Source organism: Geospiza fortis, unplaced genomic scaffold (genome assembly GCF_000277835.1).
Source record: "Geospiza fortis unplaced genomic scaffold, GeoFor_1.0 scaffold301, whole genome shotgun sequence".
NCBI lineage: Eukaryota > Metazoa > Chordata > Aves > Passeriformes > Thraupidae > Geospiza > Geospiza fortis.
The window spans coordinates 924,580-942,602 of NW_005054490.1; the positions used below are offsets into that span (position 1 = coordinate 924,580).

Consider the following 18,023-nt stretch of genomic DNA (forward strand, 5'->3'; position numbering starts at 1 on the left):
ATATTCTGGGCTCCTCTCAGTTGTTTGGCAGCTCATGGAGTAACAAAGTTAAAGCTGTGGGTGTTCTTTTCTACGGTCATTTTGGGGCCAATGATACAATGAACTTGACCAGAACACTAGAGCAAATGGTTTCTGCCATAGCAATGGTGTCAGCTGCATTCCACAGAACTGACCAGCACAGGCAGCCTCGGGCTGCTCCCACAGAGCCTATTCCTGATGAAGGGAGCAGGGGAAGGATGAGAAGCTGCTGCAGTGACCATGAAAGGCTGCATGTGTGGTAACAGCCAGAGAAACACAGGTGACACAGAGGGAGTCCCTGTCCCTGGCTCAGTGCTGCTGCACAAAAGAGGTGTCCTCTGCATCCTGTTTGGGATGGACAGATACCCAAATCATACACTGTTCTCAAACAGCAGTGACTTTGAAGGAGAGCAAATGTACCCCAGGACCCCAGAGGAGTAATTTTAAGAATTTTTCCATTCTTAAAAAATGGAAATAGAGCATAATGCAATATAATTAATCTCTGCTGTTTTATCCCTAAATAACTCAAGTTTTGCCCTCAGTACTTTTGTAGTTGTTTTTTTGCATGAAAAGGAGATTAATTTCAAAGTCCCAAGTAAACTATCTTTGAAAGGTGGATCATGGTTTTGCACCCAAAGAACCCATAGTTCCATCTTAGAATCACATAAATATTTTAAATGAACATATTCAGGTTCTCTGAGAAGAGCTGACCATCTGTCAGGAATAAGGAGGAATCCCTCCAGATCTGGTTTGGACAGGAGGATGTGTTAACCACCTGTCTGTACATATGTCTGTAGGGACATCTGGGACCAGCTCAGTGTGACCTCTGTGTTCATTTAGATTTATTTTAACAGGCAATACGTTATGCTGAAACAAAACTGTCCCTGTGGTATCACCCATCAAAGAGAGTATCTGCAGCATAAAGAGCAGGCCTTCAAGGGGGAAAACACACCATTCTCTTCAAAGTTGTCAATATTCTGGAGTTTTTACTCAAATCATAGCTGGAATGTTCTCTGGTAAAAGTTGTGTGCAAGTAAAAAGGGCATGGTCATTGGAAGGATTAAAATAGGATTTGGATGTGAAGTTTAGTTAAGACTGACATGGGAAAAGCCCCACAAATTACTATATTCTACTATATTCTGCTAATTTCTGGTAGAAAACAGAGGAATCTCCTGAGTTTAAGACACAGATTTTAAGATGCGAGAAACTTTCTATGAAAAGAGAGGTTTGATAAGGTTTTGGTGACAGCCAAACTAGATTTGTAGTTTAGGCTCTCCTTTCTGTAAGCCTCCAAAATGTTCCCAGGCAAATTTTTTATCAGACTGCTAATAAGAATTACAGCATCAAACCAGGATAAAAGATTCATATTTCAACCACACAGAGCTTCCCTGTTCAGGGTACATTTATGAGCTGATAGCAAACCCATAATAATGAAATTATTTCCTATTAAAATTATAATAAAGTGCTACACAATGTCATTGTAAGTATAAAGATGTTCTTAGAGTTTCCACTACTCTAATAATTTCAGTATTATTTTAATACTGATGTTATTTTAAATGTCAGTGCCATTAAGTATTTCACAATTAAAATTCTAAGTGTGATGAGACTTGTTATAAATACTTATATCAATGTTATAAATATGGATAGCACCAGGAACATAAAAATAGCATTCAAATTAAGACATATTTGTGTTTAATAGATCTTGTGAAATGCCTTGAGCATGAGTAACTGCAGTTTCCATAGAGTCATTTAGTTTTGATGTTTTCCTTTTTTAACACAAACAAAAACTCCAGCAAAAATAAGAATATTACTTATCTGTGTCACTTGTCACTGATTACTGAAGTATTGATGGTAATTACATCTTGTAAAACAGTTTGTATTTTTATTTGAAAATTTCTAAAACCTTGGTCCTTTTTTAATGTGTGCCTTTGTAGTTTTCCACTTGGAAACATTTTACTTTAGATATTGGTCTATCTTTAACTGCCTGCGGAGTTATCCTCCTCTTGCCAAGAGGAGAAATGTAAAAATGGTTCACATCAGATGTAAAAGTCTTAACCACAAGGAATTTGAAGGAAAAGACAATTTAAATACTACTATACAGAAAGGGGGGGAAAACCCCAATGTCCTGAAATAGTTTAATTAATTACTCTGCTAATATATAAAATTATAAAAATTCCACAAAATCTCTCAGCCACCTAAACCTGAGCTGTGAAAGTATCAGTATTAGGGAGCTTCTTTCCTACTGTAAAACCTAAAACATCTTGACATCAATTGAAGCCTGTTTTTTCTTCTTCTACACAAAAGTTGTTGCAGAAAAAAAGTAGTTTTTTTGTTTTTTGTTGTGTGGAGGGGTTTTTTTGTTGGTTTTGTGGGGGGTTATTTTGTTTTGTTTGGTTTTTGTTTTAATTTATTTTTATATTTTGCAGGCTCACTTCTGGCTCCTCAGAGTTAAACACCACCAGAAGGCTGGACTATCAGATACTCCTCTTTCTGTTGAAGATGAAATCTTTCCTGTTGTCTGAGCACAGAGACAGCTTCATACTGCATGAAACCTCCCAAAGGATGAAGACAGCAGGGCTGATCTGCTTTGACTTTTCCTGTTGCTGCTGTTAGGAGAATTAGAGCAAGAAAGGGATGGGAAAGAACTGACTAGAAGAGTAACTTCATGAGGAGAAAATGATCTGTGGATGTTTCTCACCCCAGTTGTTATTAAAAGTGCACATGCTAAGCATATGTGGTCTCTTTTTCTGCAAACCTTATTTATATAAGCCTGAACCCTGCAGTCAGACTTGTGTTACCACACTACAAGGGAAGGACATCCAGACCAGTAGTGTCAAAAATCTGCAATAATTGTCAGGTGTATGCAAAAGTGGTAGCAGAGCTTAGAACAACTAAACCTTGCTGGCTTTTCTCTGTAGCCGTATGTCTAACAATACCCCTTATTTATGTCAATATATGAGGCGGATGGGGAACAGAAACAGTGCTTCAGCCTCTTTAAGGGTCTTGGGACATGGATAGAGGTTGTCTGACCCATTTGTTAGCTTTGATCCACTTCAGATGTCTGTGCAACATGAAGAGCACTCAGCATGAATGAAAATTCCCTATGTGCACCCATTCACATCATATGGGTTTACTTACACATGTTGACACATAGAAGCTGAATTATACAGGTGGCACTCATCAGAACAACATTTTCTTTAATTATTAGAAACTGTTTCTTATTCCTAGACCTCAGTAAACTTTTAAAGTCTTTGCTTCAGATTCAACAACAGAGCTGCAAATAATTGCAGAAAGATGATATGCATAGATTCATTTGGCATATACTCTCTAGATACCTGAAATTGTTGCTTGCTCTGTTCCCTTTGAAGCAGGAGTCCTTTCTACTCTACCTAGTTCTGCAGCCTTGTGTTTCCAACTGACTATTTAAATATGAAAGCAAAGCTGTACTATTTTGAAACTCATAAAACAGTCACCACTCAGCCTTTGAGATCTGTTCTCACTTTAAAGTCTTCATTAACAGCAGAAGAGCAACTACCTTGAAATATCTGCTTTAGCATCAGATCCCTCCAAATTGTGCTGTGTTGGTCACATACACTTCAGACAGATGGATTTACAGCTCATCAGTCCAGTAAATATTGATTTAATGGAAAGTCACTCAATATTCGCAGTAAATTTTAGAGAAAACCAGCAAATGCATTTTGATATATTGGACAGGTAGTGATGAATTAGCATGCAGAAACAGCAGCCCTCAGAATCAGGGAAAGTAAGAAGTTAGTTCTAGCTGGTTGGCTTGTGGACAGTGGGAAATAATAGCACTCTTCAAATGGCCTAAACAAAACAAATTTGGAAAACATAAATAAAAAGGTCACCAAATGACATTCCCAAATTATTCTAATTCTGCAGCAGGAGTGATCCAGCAATACATTTCAGCTTTACATTTAAAGTGTAGCAGCTTAAAGCATTAGAATCCAATCCCTCCATGGGTAGACTTCTATGCTCATATGCTCATTCAGTGAATACCTTGGTAGGACTTCTGTTGATTTAGTTAAGAAAACAACATTTTTCAGATAAATAAGTGTATTTGTTTCAGAAGATAATTTAAATAGTTTGAAAAATTCAAATTCAAATTCAGTGCCTTTTATTTACTTCAAAGCTCTATAACAAATAAAAGATATGAAAGCAATGAAAGTATCTACATTGCATATCTGATTTAAACCCAAGCTTTTCACCAAAAGTTCTTTAAAATCTATAGAATCATTGCTTAGCTGAGATGCCCTTCACTCCAGAAAGCCTCAGAAAGTTTGCAAGGAGACCTGTCCATTCTCAGCATGTTTTAAGCCCCCCAGTACATAATATATTGCATAAAATATGGACTGAAAACCAGAAATTAACAGTCTTTGCCAGATGACTACAGGATCTATTTGGGTCAGCACAGTTTTCTTGTTCCAAAGCAAAGTCAAAGTAATAAGCTTAAATCCTCATGGTTAATTATTTTGCCTGTGATGAGAAAGGTCTTTATCACTGCTAAGATTATTCCACTTTAAATAATCAATTAAATATTTACGAAGAAATGAATCCAGGCGTTTTATATCTCAGGTTTGTTCCCTGGCCTACAGAGTGAGTCTTTGTGAAAACAGTTTGAAATTTACCAGAGCTGAGCAGCTCCACCAGAAAAGAAAACCATGAGTATCTGCTTGCACTGTAGACATGAGGGTAGCAGTGGAAGTATTTGCATGGCTGTGTTCAAATTCCTTGGCAAACTCCAGCAGGGCACAGAGCTGATCTCACAGATCCATCCTGCATGGTTACTGCCAGAGTTGCTTCCTTGATAGGTGTGGGGGCCTGATCTGACTGGGCACCCAAGGCACTCTTTTACTCTCCTCCACAGCTGGACAGGGGAGAGAAAATGTAAAAAAGGCTCCTGGGTTGAGATAAAGACAGAGAGATCTCACTCAGCAGTTACAGGGAGAGGTTACTCAGCTGTTTGATCAGAAGGTCCCAGGCAAAACAGACTCAATTTGGGGAAATTAGTTTAATGTATTGTCAATCAAATCCAAGTAGGTTCAGAAGAAATAAAATCTTAAAACACCTTCCCACCCATCCCTTTTTCTTAGGCTCAATTTTGCTCCCTATTTCTCTAATTCCTCCCCACCAGCAGCTCAGGGGGATGGGGAATGGGGGCTGTCATGTCAATTCATCACACACTGTCCCTGTCACTCCTTCCTCCTCAGAGCGGGGACTCCTCACACTCCTGCCCTGCTCCAGCATGGGGTCCCACCCCACAGCCCACCCTGCTGTGCTCCAGCGTAGATCTCCCATGGGTCACCAGTCCTGCCACCAAACCTGCTCCAGCCTGGGCTCCTCTCCCTGTGAGCCGGCTCCAGCGTGGGCTTCCCACAGGATCACAGCCTCTTCTGAGTGTCCACCTTCCCTGGCATCAGTCCCCTGCAGGGGCTGCAGGGGCACAGCTCCCTCAGCATGGGCACCAGGGGCTGCAGGGAATCCAGCTCCATTGCCTGGAGCACCTCCTCCATCTCCTTTTGTACTGGAGGGCTCTTTCCCACATTCACACTCCTCTTTCCAGCTGCTGTGCAGCTGTTTCACTCCCTCCTTAAACCTGTTATCCCAGGGGCACCACTGGTGAGCTCAGCCTTGGGCAGCACCACATGTATCTTAGAACCTGAGGGCACTGGCTTCATGAGACATGGGGGAACCTTCTGGAATCTGCTCACAGGAGATACCTCTGTAGCCCCACTGCTACTAAGACCTTGTCACTCCAATCTAATCCAATAGATGAAATAGGCTCCAGAACATGAATTTTCAAAACCACTGTCAAAATTTCTCTATTTCATGCAAGCATGGGATTCAGCAAGTGATCTTTTTTGATAAAACAAACTTTTTAAAACTGAAATGTTGTTTAAAGCCTAATGTCCTAGATTTATCCTTTGCCAGCAACTCTGCCTCTGAGAACAAGTCAGGATTTAATTATGTCCCACCCTAGAGATTCCCATGACCTTCTAAATAGTTAACTTTCACAATTTAGTCTTAGAACATTATAATCTCCTTTGCCAAAGGCCTACTGATATTGCTATTGTCTACATTATCCTGGAGACATCATGAGCAGAAAGTCAACTCTGTGACTTCAGTTACCGTCAAAGGACACACTCAGCAAACTCCCTCTCATTTGTGAACTGCATGAATCAAACCATGGCAAATAGTAATAAATTGAGTGAAAGGACTGATTTTATACATTATAATATTTTTTACAAGTGGTCCATAATACAAAAAGAGAGTTCTATCTAAAAAGTATTAGTTCATCAAAACAAATTGCACATGAGTCAGTTCTACTCTGCAGAATACAGGCATATATACTGAAGAATAAACTGGTTTAACTACCATTACATTATTTCTGTACATTGTTTCTGTTTGAACTGCTAGTTGCAGAATATTGTCTGGAAATCAGCACCTCTGCAGACTTGTATTTGTCTGTAATATGTATTGTCTTAAAATAGGTAATACAAGAAATGCAACCAAGCAGCTAATTTAAAATTTCATATTGGATATGTATTGTCATGCAATTGTAAATGTTGGTTGCCCAAAATTCAGCCTGCCTACTTCAGCAGGCCTGTTTGGGTGCACAGGGCAGGATCCACATAAACTGGTTCTTGTGCACCCTCTGAATCTCACATGGTGCAATGATAAAAGCCCCATGCTGAAGATGTGCTCAGTTTGTTCACCTCCTTCAGAGTTAACAATTTCATTTCCCCTCTCACAGCAGAGGAGGAGAAAGAAAATCAACTCAAGGGAAACCTGACCGTGACTGTTAAAAAGGCCCCTAAGAAACCTGAAAGATAAAGCAAGACAGAAAATGGAAAGCAGGGCCACATCCTCTTCATCTCTGTCTCCAGGCAGTTACTTTTACAGTTCCACCCTTGGGAAAGATTATCAGAAATTATAAGGGATGAGCAGAGAGAGGGGGAGCAACAAAACACAAACAAGTAAACAAGCAAGTAAACAACCTTAATTGAGGAAGAGAGTCAGGTTTAGGTTTTTGTTGCAAAAACTTTGGTCCATGGCTGTAATTTTTCATTGATGATACATAAATTTTAGCCCAAGCCTTAAGTTTGGGCAAAATTCAGCCCATTAAAGTATCTATATTTTGATTCTGAGGGAAAACTATTTAACTAAGGTTGTACTCATTTAGCGAAAATGAATTATGTTTGTGAAATACATAAGTGCAGTTTATAATTTTACTGTGTTTTCACAATAAGCTGGTTTTAATAAGAAAAGTTTTTCACAAGAAAAATTATGCCTAACATAGTTCTCCTTTCTCTTCCTAGTATATTTGTACTAAATAAGCAGCTCATCTATCAGAATTAAGTGCTCAAATCCCTCAAAGACCACTGTGCTAATTTCTTTCTCTCCTTTGATTAAAACATGGTGCCTCCACTTTTCCAAAACAAGGATTTTTTTTCTCTTTTTACTACTTCAACATGCATTTAGGGAATAATACTTAACAACCTGTCATCTTTTTTGCCCAGAGATATAGCAGTATGAAATTAACTTAAATTAAATGTTAAAACATTTATATTTTTATCAGCACATAAAGAAATGGAAATAGAGTTTCTAAATGAAACGGAGACTGGTTAAAACCCCATAACTTGAAACACATTACAGATGAATTTAAACTCTTTAACTACACACACTATTTGCTTTGGTAGTCCCCAGATGCATTCCCAGAATGCACAGTAGAACCTCTATTTCAATACTGTCATGGCATATCCATATAGATTGTAGACTGGGAACAACTGGTACCAGCAGTCAAATAACAGTAAATAGATTAAGATCACTTAGTATCTGTTTCATAAGAGAAAGTTTTATATTGTGTTTCACATCTGCAACACAGGAGTAGAAATAAGGTAGAATCAAGATGTATGGGTAGATAAGAGACCAAGATAAATAACTGTACTGAAGCAAAACTTTTTTATATAATTATTAAGCTGGTTTTGGTAAAATTTTTGACTTTCATTGAATCATATTTATTTCAACAAGGCTTTTTTTACAAGGCTTCCTATTTACAGAATGGATGGTGGTTGGGGTAACAGCATCCAGTGTCCACAGGATGGAATGGGAATCTGTCTCCCATATCCCATAGGGCTGCTCTGCCTGCAGCACTGTTGACTATTCTAACAAGAGGTTAGAGGACTTCTGCCTTAAAATAAAAATCAAAATTTTGCTGTAACAAAACCATCGATGCTGATACAAAACAAAAGCAAATTGAAAAAAAATCTTTAACTTTTGTGAGCGGTCTGGCTGGCATGTCACAGCAGCTGATATTGTCTCGTGTTCTGGATTTGTGACTGAACTGTGTTGATCACACAAGTGTTTTGGCTCCTGCTGAGCAGTGCTTGTACAGCACCAAGTCCTTCTGGTTTTCACTCTGCCTCTCTGCTGGGAGGGGGAAGGAAACTGGGAGGAAATGCAGCCAGAGTAGTCAACTTGAACTGCCCAAAGGCATATTCCATGCTCACTTGTTAAGCTGTTTAATCTTGACCCACAAGTTTGGTTGCTTTTTCTCTTCCTCTGCCCTCCCACATCCCACAGGGAAGGATGGAGTAGCTCTGCTTTGCTTTGCTGCTAGCTGGGGTCAGCCCAACACACTCCTTTCCTAACGAAATTCACTGAGCAGCTGAGCCAGTGATCAAATTCCAAATCTATCAACTGATTAAAAAAGACATAATTTTGTCACTGAGGCAGAAATGTGTTCAGTTTGATTCCTAGCTCTGTTCCAGGCTTTCTCTGTGGCCCTGGACAGTCTGAATTTCTACTGTCCTTGGACAATTCACTCAATTTCCACCAACAGGAGTTTTACCAAAACTAATTTAATGGTAGCAGCAGCAGCACTAAGCCATATATTGCTTTTGTCTTGCTCTGGAACTGTTTTCCCTCTTGTTTGTAATCAAATTAATCAGTAAGAGGTTGTCTAAACTTATATCCAAACAGTCTGTGGTCTTCTTTTATAGCAGATCCCATGAATATCAGAAAAGAAAATGGTAATTTGATTATGTGTGCTTGAGAGGACCAGTACGTACTGCAAAGGTTTCCTGTGTACTCTTGCTGCAAATGCAACAGCTAAACAGGCTCAGCTTCAGCCTTGCAACTGTGTTTTCAATTGCAAGGCTGTTTGTTCTTTAACTGGTGATTGTACACATATAGCTGACATTAAAGACTGTTGAATACAAAAGCTAATACAAGCTTCAGGCTGTCCCCAAAAGTAATTTTTAGAGAGACAGGTAATAAAACAGACTTGTGTAGTTCATTAGCTACACCTAACCTGACTGAATACATCACTGTCAACTCTAGTAACCTTGGACACAGAAGACAGTGTCACACTAACCAAGATTAATGAAACTACTCAATGTTAAATATAAAATAAGACCAGAGTTTTCAAAACTAAAACTTTTTATTGCTGAGGTGTTAAAATGCTAATGATTTATTTTTATGCAAATAGCTGATATGAAGCATGGGAGGCTTGACAGACACTTTGAACAATTGCAGTAATAAGCAGCATCAACAGTCTCTGGCATATGAGGCTCTGGAGGAGGTGTCATGTGACTATCTGCTGCTGTTATTGTCTTTGACCTTATTTTTTTTTCTTATTCTAACTCTAAACTGAGAATCCTGCTCTCATTTTCTATGCAGCCTCTTTCCCCTTGCCTAGAAATTAGGACTTTTAGAATAAAAACTATTTCACTGTTGTGAGTTCTTTACCTCTTCAGTTTTCTTTTCCTTTTCCTTGTATTTTCTGATTGACAGGCATAGTCTATGGTTAATCAAATTAGTAACTTCTCTTAAATGCTAACAATTCTCTCTAATCTTTATTTTGATGAGAAGTATTTTTCACTCCATTCCAGAAGGTCTTCTGAAAAACAGGAAAAAATTACAATATTGGATGACACATTTTATTTACACAAAATATCATTATCTTTATATAACTAGAAATTTTATATCTCTTAATGATATGCTTGTATAAACACCACCACAATAGTACAAAATACCATGAAGTAACTAATAAACAGAATGTGAAAGTAAGTAAACAAAAAGGAGAGCAAAAACCACATCATGTTTGCTTCTCTCATCTTGGGAAGCATTAATTCTGATTATTTATTTTGACTTTAACATATGAACTGGGGGAGAGAAAATTAGACTTAAGAAAATTAGGTAAAAAGTCATATTTACCTGTCATGAGGCAGCTTAACAACTCAGAATTAACACCATAGCATTGAAGAGACCTTCTGGACCATCATGGACAATGACCTGCTATTGCATGGCTCCTGTCACAAAATTATTAAGTTTTTTGTTTAGTTTTTAATGCTCAGTTGTCTTTACCCCACTGCTTCAATGTCCACATGTCAGATCCATGCAGGATGCTTGTTTGCTCACTTTGCCCATGAGTTCCTGCACTGTGTGATTCGTGCAAGGGAAGCACTGGTACACAGAGCACCTGGATGGGGATTGTCCAAATGCCTGCTCTCATCTGTGTGACATCTTGTGTCTTCTGTTTTGTGCTTCCTGACAAGTATTGGTTTGCTGTCAGTCATTCTTAGAGAAAGAGGAGCAGCTGAGGAACAACAGACTATTATTAAAGCAGCATTAAAAATCAGAATAATTAGAAAAGTTAAATAATAGGTAAAGTGGATCCCTTTGTTCTACAATATATCATCTTCATTATTTTAAGATTAATATTATAAATATTATATCTATATTATGGCTATTACATGAATTATTAAGTTTTATGGTTATTTTTAATTAAGATAATTTTATTATCTTATTTTCCTTATAATACTTTCCTTATACAAGAGCTAAACAGAAAATCTTAAGCAGCAACACTTTTTGCACATCTTAATCTTAAATTATTTTTAAAATAAGTCCTAAGAAAAGAAGACATGATTGGTTTTCTTACAACTGAAGTAATTTACAGTGCTACAATACCTCTGTGAACTCTGCACACTGAAAAATTAGACAATCTTCAAAGTCCCAAGATCCTACATGTTTCATGGTAAAAAACTGCTGATGTTTTTCAATAGTTACCTATTGATTATTGACAAAAATGACTCATATTCCTGTGGTTCTCCAGCTACTTGAGCATGAGCAACAAGTTTCCATGGCCCAAAATTACAGAAGAGGGTATTATCAACTTTTTTTAACAAGGACTAGGAGTCTGAAAAAATGAACTGTCACAATCTCAAATACAGTGACAAATAAAGCCCAAATCATCAATCAACTCCAATCCTTCATCATCTTTGCACCATCTATTAGCAACTGTTTTCCCATTAAAATGAGAGGTGTAGATTCTCCTTTGTCCTCCTTGTACTTTCCATGGATTGAGATAAGATTTTTATGTGTTTTTCTTGGGTGTTTTTTTTTAATAAGGATGTGGAAATTCTTATCCTCATAGAGCTTGAAGTGGACAGTAAATGTCTCCTCACAGGGCCAAGTCTGGAGGAGTGAAGAACCCAGTAATGACCATAGGAGAGGAAGATGTGTGAGCATTCCTAACCCATCTTAGAATAAACTGACTTGGGACTGTTGCCAGGGAAGCTGAACAGAGAATACAATTACATCTCCCTAGAATTCACAAGGTGAAGCCCCTTATGGGGGAGAAGGGCTCCAGACAGCTGAGACAAGACCAAAAACACAGCTTAATAGGAGAGATAAGTTGGTATCAATACATAAAATTTCATGTAAAGAGGAGCAACCAAAGACTGCACATGGAAACTATTCACATTACTCCAGACCTCTCTGTATAGCCAGACTTTAGACACTTGAGCCCAGGAAGTGGACTGGTTTGCTGACAGTGCTGGCTTATTGCAGTGAAGACTTCAAAACAGATCAAAACAACCAAAAAATGAGCTGAGCTTGCAGGAACTGTGAAAATAAAAAGGACAAGAGCAGCACAAAGGCAGCAGAGCAGCAGCATGATGAGAAGATATTTTATATCACGGGGATTAATTAAAAAATTTAAATAATATTTGAAATTATTAAAAGGAAAATAAAATTCTTATTCTGTCACCTCTGTCCATGCAGTATAAGCAAAAACTAGAATAGGGTGACTGCAATCACTGCACTGTTGGTTTAACACATAGAAACAATTGAAAAAGATCATTAACAGTGTTAAAGTACAGCTGCTGACATCTTGTATTTTCTTTCCTGACCATCAGAGATTTGGTAGCAGTTTCTATGCATAGCCAATAAAAAATGAGTAAGTAGGCAGGTAAAAATAAATTTATAGCCCCTCCCCATCAAATACCAACTCCCAAATGTTTAAAAAAAGTTTTTTAACTTCATGCTATTCCAAAATACTATTTTCCAAACTTCCATTACCTTGAATTTACTCTTTTTCTACATTAAAAGTTTTAGAGGAAACAAATCTTTCAAGGAAGTACTGATAAAACATACAAGTCATAGTAACTGCATGTTAAACAAAACTCTCAACAAGGTAACCCAAAGGTGCTAAGCTGGATGTGGACAGTAAATGTCTCCTCCTCCATTTCACTTCTGTATTTTCTGTTACAGATACAGCGGGGGTGAGAAAGTTTGTTCTCATATAGGCAAGAACCTTTACCCATATGATCAAAAGACTGAGATGAATTTATTTGATTCCCTAGCACACATGCTCAAGACAACCTCCCCTTGCCAGGCTGCAGGAGAGAGCAACTGCCTCATCTGGAAACTTCACCTCCAAACTTGAGTATTTCTGCTAATTGATGCGTTTGACTTGCACTGTGCTACCAGCAGCAACCACCTCTGAGTCATTTTCTAACACCAAAGAATGCAACTGTGAAAAGAAAATCAACAACTAAATGAAAGTGTAAGTTACTCATCTGTCACTTGCAATTAAGACATGAGAGCCAGAAAATCCAGAGCTATTTGTCCTTTATACTAGCTCTAGTTAAAATTAAGCATTCCTGAATCAGCCCACTTGCAGCAAGGACATAGAAAGCTACTTTTGATGGACTAGAAACACTAGAAAAGCTAAGAAGACTTACTGTTTACAAGCAGTAAGTTTTAATAGCAGCATTTTGAAAAGGAAAAACTGAATACTTATTTTGTAATGTTGATGGTCTGTGTGCATTGCTCCCTCTAGTGTAAAAGACAGAAAATCACAACAAACATTCCCCAAAAAATCACTGAGATTGGTAACAAACTTTTTTAAAAAAACATTATTCCCTAGTCACATTTTCCCCCTAAATATTTATACAATTATCGCTCATATTTCGATACAATAAAAGACATTTGCACATCGTTTCAACTGATGATGTAGGTCTCACACTTCTATTAACAGGAAATGATCACACCAGAACTGAGCAGTGAATGCACAAACTTACACCCTGTACTTACAACTGCAACACTCCCCAAGAAGCTGGCAAGCCAGAATGTGGTGTTCCAGTTTTACTTTCCATTAGAATACTATTTCCACTCTATTTTGTTTATTTATTTCTGAGTAATTATTTTAAACTTTAACCCAATCTCAAGAGCCACTGGATGATACAGGACTTCATCACAAGAGAGTATGGGAACAGCAACTGACACTGCAGCAATCTCAACAGGGTCTGGGAAGAATTTCTGGGACAGCTTCCAACAGGTAACCAGAACAAAAATAAACGAGCCTTTCATGTCAGTTTCATCAGAAGAAGATGCAGAACAAGCTTATTTTAATCAGTAAAGTTTTCCAGCTGATAATTCTCATAAGTGCATACAGTCCCCTGTAAGATGAAGGCAGCACATTTTCCTTCTCCAGGAACTGATGAAACAATTTCTGAACAGAAGTCATAAAATAAGACTCAGAAGTCTGAGCAAAATTCAAGACTAGAGCTTTTTCTGACGATGTGATTTAAAAAAAAAAGTTCAAAAATAATTAATGTTCTTTTTTGCAAAGGATAAGCTTTTATCCTCCCTGCAATGTTGCTAGTGTGCGAGGCAACTGAGAATGTACGAAGCCTTTTGAAGAATCATTTTGCAACTCTATGCTTTCTTTTTTATGGCCCTTCATATGTCACAGGTATCAGCATCCTCATCATACAAGTACTGTCATCTTCCAAATTCTGTTGTAACTGCATTTCAGCTTTCCAGGGTCCAAGACAGAAAAAAGGCCCATTTCTCTGTGCATCCAAATGGGGTTGTGAATCATTATCTAGTTTTACATTTTGTGGAACCAGTCTGAAGTAAAATCTGCTGCAGTGTATTATTTTAATACCTTTAACAGAGTCCTAATGATGACAAGTGGTTCTACTGTCTCAACACTGCCCAAATTAGGCTCCATTCCCTTTAAAGAAGAGCATGATTATATGTCAGATCCTTGAAGTCATTATATTAAATGCAAACCACCAGATTTTAATTTTTCTAACTGATGTGGCTGTTGTGGCCATCAGAGCAGCACAACTCAGTGATGGTCCTTCCAGGGTACCTGCCATCACTGCTCTCCCTAAAGCTGTGTCTGCTGTCAAGCCTGAGAAAACTATTTGCTTGATCATTTGTGAAGTTTATCCAACTCATCATCCCTAATTACCACGGTCCATCACAGGCAACCGGTCTCAGCTAAGTGGAATACCTCCTATGCAAGGGGCTCAGTAAGGACAATGCTGGGTGCCACAGGAGAACATTCAGCTTCTTGGCCCAGTGCCTCTGGAACAGCTCAGTCATGGAGTAAGAAAATGGGCACTGCAGCAAAATCTCAGGGGCTAAATTCAGGACAAAATTTACAGTTGAGAAAGAAATTTTATTTCAAGCTTCTACGGGGGTATTACAAACAATAGAGAATAAAAACATTAAAAACTATTTAAAAAGTAATTGTCCCTTTAAAATAAAGATTCAAGCAGGTTTAACAATGAAGTATGCTATTCAATGAAGTTTTAAAAAAAAGATTTAAAAAGTATTGGTTTTGCTGTATTTGCTAATCCTTTATAAAAAAGCTGGGCATAAATACTTCGTGCATTCATATGCATTATTTGGTGTTTCATATAATATAACTTGGTACAGTATTTACGATATCACTGCAAAAGAGTTCAAACACAGTGCATTTATAAATAATGGAGCCATTATAAATCACATTGCAAACATACCTTGCCATTTTCATTGTTACAAATTCAGTATCTCAGTGAAGGTAGGAATAAAGTAGCTACAACAATCAATATCTTGACTTTATTTTTCTTTCTTTTTAATATAAAAATGCAGTTCTGGAAACCCACCCTCCTTCTTCCCCCTGCCCAAACATAATGCTTTACTTCTTAAAAATAAAAATAAAGTACTAATTCTATATACATCACATGTACCATACAAAAATGTATCCAAAGTTTCTATTGCTACCAAAGTGTTCTAAATTAAAAGTTACATAAATCCCCTCATTGGAAACAAAAGATTACAAGTTACCAAAAAACCGAATTACACACAAACCATCGAGTTATTTTATACAATTTCCAATACATTTTTCTCCCAACGCAAGTTGTCTTCTCATGTGCCTGTATAAAAATGCATATCAATATATTTGTCAATTTTATTTTTCATTATAAAGCAAATTAATACATTTTCTACAATAAATAAAACACAGGGAGGCACACAAATCAACAAAATTTAACCAATGGGAGATAAATGGGATATGGTTTTGAAAGAAATAATGTGCTTGCAGGCTTTAAGCCAGGTTTGTTTAAAACAGTAAGAACCTTGAGTCATTTTGGGCAACAATGGAGTGTTTTTGGTGATTTGCAAGTGATGTACATAGTATAATTTTTACTGATGTCTTTCCCACAAAGTACCCTCCAAAATAATGCAACTTCCTTTCTGAAAATACATATTTGTAATTGTAAATTTACATCAATCTTAAATATGTGGTACTTTGTGCAAAGAGCAACAATTTACACAAACATTCAGAAGTCTTTTTCAGAAGCTACAGACCAAGGAAGAAATGATACAAGCAGCACCATACTGTATATGATTTAGGCAAACATATATTTGATGCCATTTTGATATTAGGCTTTAAGATCAACTAAACACCTCAAGCTGGAAGATGGTGCTTAGGTAACTTAACCTCAGAAAGAAAGAAAAAAAAAGTAAAAAGCATGGAAAAAACAAAAAATAAATTCCCTCCCCAACAAAATTATAAAAGGAATTAAGGAGCTACTTCTAAAATCAGAATAAGTTAAGTGTTGAATATACATTTATGTACAATTATGAACACTATGAACAAGACATTTTAACAGGTTTAGTGGAAAATCCTCCAATCTACAACACAATAAAATAATTATCAATATGGCAATGGTGATTTAGAAGAATTGCTCAACTATTTCAAGTTTGCAGAACTCAGCCACTGAATCAACAATTAAGGGGTTGTATCTTCAATACATTCTTTTAGACAAAGAGGTTCATTAGTAGAGTTCAAGTCTCTGTGGTATTTTTCATGCCTTGCTAGAGAATCTCTGTTAGTCAATATCACTGAAGTCACTGACTGGTTCTCCATGGACTCGACTCAGGTGATTCATAGCACGATCAAAAGCAATTCTTACTGCTTTTCGTATGCTCGAGTTACGTCCTTCCATCATTTTTAACTTGTCTATGGTCTCATCTATCCCAAGGGGAACCATTTTGGATTTGGGAAGCCACTGCCTGTAAGAAAAGGGTAAAAAATAAATCCGTTAAATATAGAATAAAATCAAGAAGTCTGTCCAGAAATGTCAAGGCTACTATGCCATGTTTCTCATATTGCAGATCAGCTTTAACCACCTTAAACAAAACAATAAAACACCTTTTAAGATAGTGCTTACTTGCATTAAATATTTAAAGAACATGAAATATTAAGAAAATCTCTTCCATAAAACAGAGACTGTATTCAGTGATATGTACTTAGTGATAAAGTATTAATAGAAAAAACTTAGCCTAAAATACTGATGCAGTTAAAAGAACAGGCAGCAGCAACTAACAATGGACATGGCTCAAGATTCACCTGACACAGTATTGTTTCCCCTCATTCTTTCCCTTCCATTATGACAAGGATTTTTCAAATGATGGATTTTTGCCTTACATTTCAGGCACCTTGATTTGTTCTTTATGGGGAAAGCTAAGCTGGCAAGGAAGTTCTGCTTTAGCATTTACTCTGCAGTATGAAATCCCACTAGCTCTGTATTCAGGGTACTTCTCTGTTTCAAGCTCCATAAATATCTTCAAATTCTGGGCACGGAGGAGTGATAAGGAAAAAGCTCTACATCCCATTTTTCTAGTTAAAGCATTCTAAATATTAACTTTAAAAGTATAAATTAAATTTACGTCATTTTCATAAAGGTTGATTGTAATCCTGTGTTCCAAAGTTACAGACATTGAGGAAAACAAAAATTAGGTCAATTAATGAATATATTTAAGATATGCTACTGTAGTCTGCAATCCCAATCCTGCAAAAGGCAGAAGCCCTCCTTTTATATAAAAACATTATTTTGGGAGGGAAACCATTTGAAGCCAAACCAACAGGAGATCAGACAGTCAAATCTTCAAACATTTTCTTTTAAATAAATAAAATTGGCTATTGAAATATTTTCATTTTCTTAAAGGACTCTAAACTAGAGCCCTATTGTATTGAGCACACACACTGAAATAAAATGTGAAGAGTCAGTACAAGGACACAGACAGTATGATAACAGCATGAAAAGCATCAGTCTAACCATTATCAGTTTTAATACAGATCAGAGAAGTTTTAAGAAGGTATTTTTAAAAGAAAGCTTTGCAAGTCCTCCAGATATAAGCAGGGAAGAAGAAGAAACAAATATGAAAATCCATAGGAGATAGACACTGGTATCACAGAATGCAGGTGACAGATTCCCTGCAAATGAATGAAAATCACAAACAGGGGTTCAAGACTACAAGAGACACAACAGAGATAGAATTATGAGCACCAAAATAGTCACAATAAAAGAATCACTACCAAAACAAGTTGGTGGGGTCAGGGTGGAGGGGAGGAAAGG

General features: G+C 37.2%; 1 protein-coding gene across 2 annotated transcripts in view; it reads right to left on the reverse strand.

Annotated features, from left to right (window-relative positions):
* Positions 1-14,776: 14,776 nt before the first annotated feature.
* Positions 14,777-18,023, reverse strand: part of BRD1 (bromodomain containing 1) — a 54,961-nt gene continuing 51,714 nt past the window's right edge. For both annotated transcript variants that reach the window (XM_031063240.1, XM_005428518.3), the window contains exon 13: positions 14,777-16,677. In XM_031063240.1, the coding sequence (XP_030919100.1) occupies positions 16,494-16,677 (184 nt within the window). In that variant the 3' untranslated portion in view covers positions 14,777-16,493. The remainder of the gene's footprint in view (positions 16,678-18,023) is intronic.